General features: G+C 44.1%; 3 protein-coding genes across 3 annotated transcripts; 2 read left to right on the top strand and 1 right to left on the bottom strand.

The window, feature by feature from the left end:
* Positions 1–23: 23 nt before the first annotated feature.
* Prp31 (pre-mRNA processing factor 31) lies at positions 24–1954 on the top strand. Its single transcript, XM_018006886.2, has 3 exons — positions 24–738; positions 797–1415; positions 1480–1954. Exons 1-3 carry the CDS (start codon positions 176–178, stop codon positions 1807–1809), a joined length of 1512 nt encoding a protein of 503 aa, XP_017862375.1. The 5' UTR covers positions 24–175; the 3' UTR covers positions 1810–1954.
* On the bottom strand, positions 1831–4451 carry LOC108613440 (endoplasmic reticulum-Golgi intermediate compartment protein 3). Its single transcript, XM_018006924.2, has 6 exons — positions 4232–4451; positions 3819–4170; positions 3596–3755; positions 3358–3535; positions 2162–2366; positions 1831–2100 (listed from the first exon to the last, which is right to left on the bottom strand). Exons 1-6 carry the CDS (start codon positions 4317–4319, stop codon positions 1965–1967), a joined length of 1119 nt encoding a protein of 372 aa, XP_017862413.1. The 5' UTR covers positions 4320–4451; the 3' UTR covers positions 1831–1964.
* On the top strand, positions 2575–3336 carry LOC108613442 (reactive oxygen species modulator 1). Its single transcript, XM_018006926.2, has 2 exons — positions 2575–2923; positions 3031–3336. Exons 1-2 carry the CDS (start codon positions 2787–2789, stop codon positions 3137–3139), a joined length of 246 nt encoding a protein of 81 aa, XP_017862415.1. The 5' UTR covers positions 2575–2786; the 3' UTR covers positions 3140–3336.
* Positions 4452–12049: the final 7598 nt, after the last annotated feature.

Genomic DNA, 12049 nt, shown 5'->3' on the forward strand with positions numbered 1-12049 from the left:
TAGCAGAGCGCACATATGTTTTTCAATTAGACGTCTTTACATAGCTACACAGAAAAGTGTGGCAACGCTGTATAGATCATATGCACGCTGCAGTTGGCAACGCAGCAAAAGTTTTGTTTACAACGAAAACGTTTAAAATTATTCCGGAAAAGAAACAAATATATAAATATAAATAATGTCACTAGCAGACGAACTACTCGCAGATTTGGAGGAGGACAATGACAATGATATTGATGATGCCGAAATGGCAGATGCCGACGATGCTGAGCAGGCAGCGCTCAACCACGAGCTGGCAGAAAAGTTGCTCAAGCCGGCGCCCAATCTCATGGAAGTCGACGTCAAGGTCCAATCTGTGCGAGAACTGTGCAAGCTGCGTGACTCGGATCGTCTGCAGAACACTCTCAAGCAAATCGAGCATTATGCGAGTCGGCAACGCAGCGCTGCCGAAATGTTGGGCAGCGTGGAATCAGATCCGGAATATTGCTTGATTGTGGATGCGAACGCGATTGCCGTAGACATTGACAACGAGATTTCCATAATACACAAGTTCACCAAAGAGAAGTATCAGAAGCGCTTTCCGGAGCTAGACTCGCTCATTGTGGGCGAAATCGAGTACTTGCTGGCTGTCAAGGAGCTGGGCAACGATTTGGATCAAGTCAAGAACAATGAGAAGCTGCAGGCCATACTCACTCAGGCAACAATTATGATTGTCTCTGTGACTGCGTCCACTACGCAGGGGTAAGTTGTCATGTATATGACCAATAATCCCATATAATCTATTACAATCCATTCGCAGCACCATGCTAACCGCCGCTGAGAAGGCGAAGATCGATGAAGCCTGCGAAATGGCAATTGAGCTGAACAATTTCAAATCCAAGATCTATGAATACGTTGAGAGTCGCATGACCTTCATAGCGCCCAACCTGTCCATGATTGTGGGCGCCTCAACAGCTGCCAAATTGTTGGGCATTGCCGGCGGCCTGACCAAGCTCTCCAAAATGCCGGCTTGCAATGTGCAGGTGCTCGGCTCGCAGAAAAAGACCTTGTCGGGCTTCTCACAGACCCAAATGTTGCCACACACGGGCTACGTTTACTACTCTCAGATTGTGCAGGATACGGCGCCCGATTTGCGACGCAAAGCGGCAAGGCTTGTGGCTGCCAAGTCGGTGCTGGCGGCACGTGTGGATGCGTGCCACGAGAGCGTGCACGGCGAGATTGGTTTGAAGTTTAAGGAAGACATTGAGAAGAAACTGGACAAGCTGCAGGAGCCGCCGCCAGTGAAGTTCATCAAGCCGTTGCCAAAGCCCATCGAGGGCAGCAAGAAGAAGCGAGGCGGCAAACGCGTGCGCAAGATGAAGGAACGATACGCGCTGACCGAGTTCCGCAAGCAGGCAAATCGCATGAACTTTGGCGATGTGCGTATACTGAGTATGCTACATATTTACATATGTATTAAATATATCCAAACTTTGCATTCAGATCGAGGAGGACGCCTATCAGGGAGATCTGGGCTACTCGCGCGGCACCATTGGCAAGACCGGCACTGGTCGCATTCGCTTGCCCCAGCTGGATGAGAAGACAAAGGTGCGCATTAGCAAGACGCTGCAGAAGAATCTGCAGAAGCAACAGGTCTACGGAGGCAACACAACCGTGAAGCGTCAAATCTCTGGCACAGCCTCCAGCGTCGCATTTACCCCGTTGCAGGGTCTGGAAATTGTAAATCCACAAGCGGCCGAGAGATCGCACACAGAAGCCAAGTACTTCTCGAATACATCCGGTTTTCTGTCTGTGGGCAAGCGAACCACTTAAAACAACTACAATATATCCATATAAAATATATGTAAAATTATGCACTTTTATTTAGCGAATTGTCGGCATTGTAAGAGACTCGAATCGACACGGAATGAGTTAGGCCTAATAAAGCTGCTGAGATTCCTGGAATAGTCCTCAACTAGATAGCTGCGTTAACTAAGTTTGCCCACCTCCAGTTTGCGTTGTATAGCTTCCAGTGAGTTGTTTAGCACCACAGCCAAGATGCCCGCCACGGTGAAGACGCCGCCAATGATCGAGCAACAGTTGGTGGCAAAGTGGCCAAAGGAACTGAGGATCAATAATAATTGAAATCACTATTTATTAAATGCAAGCCTGATCAGCTACTTACACATGCCTCTCGGCATATTTGACCATCAGTGGAGACAGTTCATAGCTAAAGAAAATACCGGGCATGCCCCGTTCCCTATCTGTGAGATCCTTTCGATGCCTCGTAACGGAAAACTGATTTGTATATATGGGTTTGCCATCACTGTGGCGTTCATAAAGCGTCGGCACAATTTTCAAGTAATAATTAAACATTTCACTCTTCGATTCTGGAAATAAAAATACCACAGAATAATCAATTAATTTAATTAAATTTAAATTATAATTCCTATTGCTATCACTAAACTAACTAAATCCATTGAGTGTCATTCTGCTACAGCACACAAGCGCCATCTACCTATTGAATTATCATTGGAGCAAGCTCTATGCGTTAGCGCCAGCTGGCGGCTAAAATTGAAATTTTCTAACACAGGGCTGCTTTGGCACACATGTTGGCTTTCTGACAGCTACAAATAAGCCAATATACAAATTGTTGTTTTTGAGTCGGCGACGACAAAAATATACAAATTCTAGTTTTTTAGGCAATTTGGATAACTGACGCCTAAGAAGCAAATATTCACATCGTAGCAAAAGTTATACTTTTGCTTATATTCATACAACCTTAACAAATACAACGCAACGAAGGCCAAATGCCGTTGCCTAGCGGATCCTTCTCCGCCACCCAAGGTGGGCCCACATGCTTTGATAAGATGAAGACTGGCTTCACCATTGGCTTCTGCGTGGGCATGGCCAGTGGTGCACTATTTGGTGGCTTCTCCGCGCTCAGGTAAGACTGATTGAGATTACATTCCGGCAGCTTCCGTCGCGTGACGCAAGCGCCTGGCCCGCATTATGTAATTACCGGTAAAATGAGTGAAACTAACTTTTTTTTAGATACGGACTGCGTGGTCGCGAGCTGATTAACAACGTTGGCAAGGTGATGATACAAGGCGGCGGCACTTTTGGTACATTCATGGCCATAGGCACCGGCATACGCTGTTGATATACACACATATATCGTTCTCCCCTCAACTGGATTGCATTTCGATTATGTTTATTAGATTATACCCAGCCTCCTCCCACTCTCCCCCTGTTCCCTGTATAGCTAAGGCTAAGTTTCTAAGTTACCTACGAATGCAAAATGCTTTACAAAATTATGCTATGTATAAGTATTTGCAATAGACACGTTGTTAAGCCAAATATGAACTTTGTACTACTTACCTTCAACATCGACGCGCAGCCCGTCCAGCGGATGTGTCTTGGCGAACTCAATCTTCTCGCCGAACGACAAGTGATTAATGGTGTGCGAGAGCTTCACATTTGTAAACTGGAAGTCGTGTATGTGGAACTGGCGTATGGAGAAGCTCTTGCCGGGCGCAAAGTGAAAGCTGCCAGCCATCTAAACGAGACAGCATATATATTAGCAGAGATCTAGCTAAGCTCTGATTGTGCAGCTTACCCGGTTCACCTCCAGATGGCCCTGTATGCGGCAGCCCTCCTTGAAGGCGTCCTCGTCGGTCCGCTTGTATTTGCCTTTGCACTGCTCAATCTTGTCCACTTGCATGTTCCATTTGCGTATACGGTACGCATCCAGGACATCCTCACAGGTATTGCAGCAGCTGTTAGAACAGTTTACCAGTGGTTAGAGAGTTCTTTATAATTTTGTAATTAGACGAACTCACTGAGTTGAATTGTGCTCAGCGCCGTAGCAGCTGCCACAGGTGCTGTTCTTATTTGGCGGCGAGACGGCAACAATTTCTTTGATGGGCGTCTCCTTTAGTGGGTTTCCGTCCAGATCCAGGCGGTGCTTAAACACGTCGTGATCCACGCGCAAGTGTGTGTCACCCGAGGAGTCCATCGCATCCAGCGATATATAATTGCAGGCCAAATTGTGAAGCGTGACGTCCAAATTGATGCGAAGCTTGTGACCGCGCGTCGTGTCCACGAATAGCTCCTCAGTCAGCGTAGGCCGCATATAGTTCAGGCACTCCAGAAAGATGAGCAGGCTTATAATACTGCTACTAATAATAGTCACTACACAAAAAAAATAGTGCAACGATAGATAATTTGTTTATTTACACAACACGAAACTTACCGGCGGCGCCGCCCACTGTGCGTACGCTGAAGTCATCCAGGGTGCGTGGATACGCATCCAGACGACGTAAGACATCAGCGAATTTCATATTTTATACACAGAACAAACTATAGCACGGGAAATTTCAGTAAAAACAGAATTTACATGTTTTTTTTCAAAAGACGAGTGATTGGCTAAGTGACGTGGTTGGTAAACAGCTGAAAGCAACAAAAGAAAAACAAGTCGCCCAGTTGCCACCCAGTTGTAAGAGCTGCCACATCGCTGGAAACTAGTTGCTTGTACAACTTTTCCATAGGTTGTTTTAAATATTTAGCCACGGGGCAAGGCTAAGACTAAAATTGCTTAATAGTTGCGCGCAATTTTTTAAAAATTGCTGGGCTACCTACATAGTGGAAGAAATAATTATTGAGAACAATATAATTTTGAAATCAATTCGCAAAAATATAATTTTTTATAGCATTTTCAATGTGTAGTTAAATGGATATGCAGTAAAAATATACAAAAATTGTATAAAACGAAACTATTATTATTAGATTCACCTTACACATATTTGCAAGTAACTAGCGACTTTTACCAGTTTGGTTAGTCATAAATAAAGGTGATTAAAGGGCTTTAAGTGCATTTCGTTAATGTCATGTGGCGGGACAAGTGCTTCTGTTCCTCCGTCTTCTGCGCTTAATTAACAAAACACCCCGGCGACCCATGGAGTTACCCGCTCCATATGTCCGTGGCACAGGGACATATTGTTTAATAGTGTTGTCATGTCTTGAGGCTGTGGTTGCGCATACATTAGGCAGCCTCAGCTCACCACGCCCACTTGGGCGCTGGTGTGGTCTAGCAGACCGCGTCTAATTTTATAATACATGTTAAACAGATGAAAGGTTAATTGAAGGGAACCACAAGCATCGACAGGCCACGCAGCGCTTAGCTTTTAAGGGTTGCTGCTATTGTTGTTGCCCTAGCCACGACGATAAACAACAACAACAACTGCAAGGAGAAAGGGAGCCTAATCGGGCAGCAGCCAAGGGATTTTGGTTAAAGTTAAAAGTTTGTGCTTAAATATAAATCAGCAAATGGCTTGACGGCTGACTGAAGCGACGGCAGAAACCCTATATGAAGCCATCGTGATGCGTCGGAGAACGAGCGAGAGTCGATCCCAAGATGCGGATACGCGTATACCGCGAATTTATGTAATTAGCAATTAAGCTGAAAGTCCGTTGATGCTGCGTTGGACCCGCGATTCCTTTGTCCCCAATTAAGATGAGTGAAACTTAAAAGCTTTTTCCATTTACTTTATCCAGTAATCCAAAATCAGGCACGGCACCAGATGACAAAGATTAGCTACGTGCAATTTTTCTTATTTTTGTCGAGCTGAAATGAAGGTAGAGTATCGGGAGAGTGGGTGAGTGGTTAGACTGGAGACACTACGTTGGTTATAGAAGTAGACCTTAGAGCATGCAATCATGGTGAAATCACCCGCATATAATCATTGCTAGATATTGGAATGTGTTGTAAAAGTAACAAAGGTAATTGCTGTCCGTCTCTCCTTCGCTCCTCTCTCAATCCGTCAGTTTCTCCCCCTCTCACACACACTTTCTCTTGGTCTATTCAAAAATATTTGACTTTCATCTCTTCCATCATACTTGTTCTTTCTTTAATCTATTTGTCTAGTCCAACCCCAATATCAGCTAAACTAAAATATATTACACTTGTCTCTGTGGGTCAGACGTAGTAGAGTATTTGGGCTTTGTCATGCTGCCAGACTCCCTGCTCAGGCTGCCCGGCTCAAATAGCTGCTTATCTGCCGTGCTATCGCTAGCCGCACTAATTTGCATTTCTAACCATTTCGTTCTAACCAATTCGCGTCGTTTCTCACTTGAAACAATGAACCCAAGTACAACGAGAGTCATTGTGCTCTGGACAATAAAAGCCAAGAGACTCGGACAAAAAGAAAGAATGAGCAGGAGAGAGGAGAGAGAGAGAGAGGGTGGAAGAAACTTGGCAGCTGTAAAGCAGAAAAGAACTTGGCGTAAAGCAGCTTAAGCAATCAGGACCGCCTAATGGATATTGACACTTTAATGCCCAGGCCCACATAGACGGCGGCGACTCGACTCGACCGACTCCTCCACAGCAACCCGTGTGCAGTTCTCGTCCTGAGATTTGCCTCAGTTTCGCTGCTGCTTCTTCTTCTTCTTCGCTGTTTTTTTTTTCTCTCTTTGGCCTGCTCGGTGTTTTATGCGGCATTTTGTTCTTTAAACAAAAATTGCACTGCCGAAATTAATTATAGAGCCGCTTGGCCATATTTAATTAAATGTGGACATTTTAAACTTGCCTCCACTCATTCGCTCTCCCTCTCCCTGTCACCCTCTCTCTCTCTCTCTTACCCTCTCTGTCTCTCTTGCGAAAAGGCGTAATTAATTAGTGGAGACGTGCCAAATAATTGCGGTAAAAGTAACTTTTCTTTCTGGCTAGATTTCTTTATTTATTCTTTTTCTTCGGTCAAGGAATGTTTCAATTACGTGTATTACACGGCAAATGGTAGAAGGGGGTAAGCGCATTGGGGGGGAGGGAGGAGAGTGAGGCAGGGCCTGCCAAAGTTTCTGCCATTTCGCTCAGGTGGAAATTAATTAAATTAGCAGGCGTCACTTGAGCGCGCAATTAAGCAAAGTGTCATGCCGAGCACTTGAAATATTTAGCCCAAAAATGGCAAACGCACTGAACATTTGCCAACTCTAACCACTTCCTCATACATTTTTGCATATTTCTATGCACGTGTGTGTGTGTGTGTGTGTGGGAGTGTGGCACTCACTTCCGCACTAAAAGCCCAAAACGTCATTTCCGACAAATTAGCCCAGTCGACCGACAACGTAATATCGCACTGAACTGTACTCGCCTAGCTCCACATCTCCACTCTGCTCCGCTCTGCTCTGCACTGTGCAATTTGTATTTTGTATCTGTATTTTGTATTTTAACTGCCAGCAGCGACTAACAACCGACACGGCCGCATTTTGAGCATATTTCCTGTGTTAGACGAAAAATGCGCCCGTTAGCCGTTAGCTATGGCCGGTACTACAATATTGGCCAAAATACGCTGGGCCACCCACAAAAATTTCAACGTCGCTTACGTAAATCGAAAGGTGAATTCAATTTATGCCCGCTGCAGCTGCGTTTGCTAACAATTTCAGCCAATAAGATATATTGCATTTGCTGGAAACTATTGTCACGAAATGCTAAAATCAAACAATATATTGTTAGCCAAGCTAGTTGTTAAATAAGCTAACAAATTTGGAAAACTCTTTTGCCCTAAAAGGGGAATATTTTGAGCGACTTGCTATAAATTACAAATGCTCTCAACATAGACCCACTAAAAGATGTATTTCGCTTGATTAAATATTTTTTACAGTTCATAGCTCAAATAATACTTAAAGCCAAGATAAGAAAGTGTTCTTCATCTCAGTCAAAAATATTAAGGCAATTTTGATTACCTCTGAAAATTCAAGACCCTTTTCATTTTTATTGTGCACTCACTCAAAAAAATTATAAATTCACACATAAATGATATCTACCCAGATCATGTTATAGACCCATTTCATGTTTACGAGCCAAGAACATTCAATAATATATGACTCGCTACCCGACTTCAGTTTAAGTTTCGTACCCCAGTCTCTTATCCTAGGTAAATGATCGTTCGTCCCTCTGGCTGTTTCCTTGCTATCTCCTCTGGCAATCTGAACTGAAATTGAAGCTTTTCCCACCTTTTTGCCCACCTTGCCGATTGACATGTCGCGAGGTGTTGCCCATCGGATGCAGCGCGTAAAGTTCCTATTAATTGCATCACATTTCTTGTCGCATTATTAATTGTCAACGCGCATTAATTGCATTTGTAATGCGTCATAATTACTGCAAATTATCTGCTCACGCCAAGAGGAACAAGCTTAGGTGTGTTTCCTCTCTATGTATGTGTGTGTGCGTGTGTGTGTGTGTACTTCCTTACAGATCAAAATTGTGAGAGTACCATTAAATGACAGCTACATACATATATTGGGTCTGAGAAGAGTTTGATATGTTTAAGTCTGTCTTAAGAGTAACCTAGTTCTTATTGGCTTTTGAATTTGGATATTCACTGTTAAATATATACAACTGTTAAAAGTTCTACTAAGAATGCATGCATTATTCCAACACAATGATATTCCGCACTAGCTTAAAGCAAAACCTGTTCGATTTAAGCTATATCTCATGAATGAATGCGGTTAGCCAAAAGGTGCTTTTACAGCTTTTAGCGTGTAAAATGATTGAGTCATTAAATCTTCCTCGCATTGACTGCATAAATTAAGCTATTTATTGAATATCTTATGAATTTAATTAAAACTTATTTTATCTTTTCACATGACTCAGATTCAACCAAAAAACGCCGGTCTTGAATGAAATGTTTGCCATTTTATCAGTATGACTCATTTCAAGCTACTTCTAAACTAAATTTTCAAGCTAGTTGTAAACAAAAAAGCTGTTTAGCTAAAAGCTGCTTAAAATCGATATTAAATTATTTTTATGGCTATGTTTATAATATGTAATATATTTATATCATTCAATCGCACTCTCTCTCTCTCTCTTTCGCTCTCTCACTTAGTAAAACATAACGAAATCATTTTAAATACTACCTTTAAACCAAAAGCTGCCTCGCTTAAGCGAAAGCTCATTCATTTATTGAAAGCTACTTAAGCTTAGCTCAATCACCGCGTATCACAGCAAATTTAAGCATATTTTTTTAAGTTCTGTTGCGCACCGTTATTGCATTTTGTCGGCTGCACTGCATTGGCTTGTGAAAGGGGATAGCCAGCCCCATATTTGCTGGCCAATGCTGTTGTGAGTGAGAGAAATCAAACTGTTGGCCCTTTTGTGTTTGGGCGCTTTATTCAAAGGGGTTTCAAGGGCTAACGGGGTCAGGCGTGGGCGTTCGGCCGGCTGGAGTGATGGTCACGTCAACCGAAATGCATTTTATAAATTCTGATTCTTTTTGTTGTGCGTCCTTTGCTGTTGCTGCTGCTGCTGCTGCTGTTGTTGTTGTTGTTTTTGTTGCTGCTGCGGCAACACGAAAAATTATTTACATAAATATCCGCGCTGTCAATTGTGTGTTGTGGCATGTAAAGTGACAGAAGCACACAAAATGGCGGCGCCGCCTCTGCCTCTGCTGCTGTCTCTGTCGCTGCCAGCGTCAACGTCGCCGCCATGAACGTGACTGCACATTTTTTTCTCCTCTGCATTTTTACGAGTGTGCAAAGTGGGCGTGGCGATCAAATGCAAATGTGCCATTGTCTGCGCGCACGTATGTGTGTGTGTGTGTGAGTGTGTGCGCCTGTTTGCGTGTGTGGGCCGTGCATGGTGGTCAGACGTCAACCGTTATGGCTGCCAAAGTTTTCAATTTTCCACTTAATTGCTTTCAATTAAGCAAAGAGTCCTCTTTAGACCCGCACACACACACAAGCAGAGAGAAACAAGCACGCACACACTCGCACAGTGCAAAAGCCCCGTTGCGTTGGTTGTTATGTCCGTTCAATTAAATTACACACTAAAGCGGCGTGTCCTTAGTCCTGCTGCTGCTGCTGCTGCTGCCGCCGCATGTCAACCCTCAGCGCTCTTCGCATTGTGTGTTATCATTGTCAAGAAGTTGCAGCAACGGCATGTTGCAACATTTTTGTGGCAGCCAGACACAGTGGAGCACAAATGGCCAGAACACAAATGGCTAAAGCACAGCAAATTACTAAAATGTTAAGTATAACAGCCTAATAGCGCGTTAACAGATCGATGTAAGTGATAGCATAGCAATAACAGAATTATATATTTACTCACACTTGTGTTAACAGTCCACGGCATTCACTAACACTAGCGTCAACAGAGAAAAAGAGAGAACGAATAAAACTGTAATAGTTAGAGCTACTCTTATTTGATTGGTTATTTGCTAGCATTTCATAATTTGTGTAAAATTTCTCTTAATTGATCCACTGTGGCACAGTTGTGAGCGTTCGTCGTTGCATGTTTGTTTGTTTGTTTGCCTTGCTGCGTGTTTTTGACAGTAAGCAGTTTGTGTGCGCCTTGATTGTTGCACTTCGCCTGGCCAGAGGTCAGGCCAGACGTGCGTGCGAGTGGGGCCAACAAATAAACAAACATTAACCTGCTGCAAAGTGGAGAGGCAACAGCAGCAACGGCAACTGCAACGGCAACGGCAACAACAGCAGCGGCAACTCTTTTGGAGCTCGACTCGGACTCGCCTGCTGACTCGGATTGGGTGCCTGTTTGGGCTTTGGCCATTGCACAATATGCAAAAGAGCGTGTAATGTGCCGGGCTGTGTCTGAAAACAACAACAACATCTGGTGCAGCACCACCACCAACAACAACAACAGCTGGGCTGTGTGGTCAACTAATGCCACAGAATGGCTTACACATTGCCCAGGTGGAGTTTTCGGCGCCTTTACAAAGGCTATTTTAATTACATTTACGCATATTCTGAAATTGAATAAGGCCATGTTAAAGCTACGGGGAAGCGCCTGCACATCTACATATAGGGGAGCAGTTGGGGCTTTGGTTAAGCCTCAATGTAAACAAGTGAAAAGCATTATCAAGACAGGCGCAAAGCTGTCTAAGAGCATGGGAGCAGCATAATGCGACTCAAATTTCTATTGTCTGCTGCATTACGATTAAATCGGATACATCGTGCATTATATTATTGCTCTTTCGCCAGGCTGTCAAGTGGATGTGCAGGACAATACAGAGCTTAGCTGCCAGCTGGATGCCTGAGCTCTAATGGAACTATGGAGCAGCAGGGGTCAGAGGTGCCTGGGAGGCTGATTGACACATTTACATACCATAATTTGGCTGCTGAGTGTTCATTATGCACAGGATACTTAAGAGATTTACAGTAAATTGCTTCACACTTAACTCCATCCTCATAGTAGATGAAGCAAACTATTTAAGGACACTTGACCTGAATAATTGCAGGTCTGCAGGTGCGGCACTCTTATGTAATTCTTACAGACTTCTGCTGGCCAAGCACTTTCAACTGAGCAACTCTTATTTTTCTAATATGTGTATAATAATCACATAGACATAAAAGTTGTCTCTATTGCCGCATAAGTAAAACCTACTAAGGCCATTGGAGTCTCTGTCGCTTGGCCAAGTTAATAGACAAATTCCATACATGTCTTTGGTTAATGCGTAGGTAGGACGCAACTCTAGCGTTCAGCACTCAGCACTGACCACTGGGGGTCTTAGTTAGCCCACTCCACACCTACATGGTGCACAGCAGTTGGCCAAGCGGCCAGGCTGGCCAGGCTGGCCAAGAAGGAGCGAGCAGATGGAATCGGAATCGCAATAGCAATCGCAATCCCAGGCCGCAAAAGCGGAGCCTAATCGAACACGTTTCATATGACTGCGGCGCTAAAGATTACATTTTAATCTCGGTGGCCCCCCCGCTCCGCCTGAAGAGGGTTTCGGTTCATGCAACTAATCAATGCCTCGTACTTGATTTTAACTTGCTTGTAATTGGGCAGCGATGGAGATTGGCGCTAGAAGTTTGGATCTTGTCGACAGGCGGACATGGAGCTGCCGATAAATGTCCGAAAAAATTCCAAGCGCGTACACAGTGCTCTTTCTCCCTCTCCTTCTCTCTCGCTCACACTTGGTCTCTTGGCGGTGTGAAATTACCGTTTAATGAAAAAGCTGCAGCACCACGGCAGCAACAGCAGCAGCAGCAGCAGCAGCAGCAGCGGCAGCAGCAGAAACAAATACAGATACATTGCTAGCGTAGGTAGTCGGATATTTTT

The sequence above is a fragment of the Drosophila arizonae genome, chromosome 4 (assembly GCF_054131065.1).
Source record: "Drosophila arizonae isolate 15081-1271.41 chromosome 4, UAZ_ARI_1.0, whole genome shotgun sequence".
Lineage (NCBI taxonomy): Eukaryota > Metazoa > Arthropoda > Insecta > Diptera > Drosophilidae > Drosophila > Drosophila arizonae.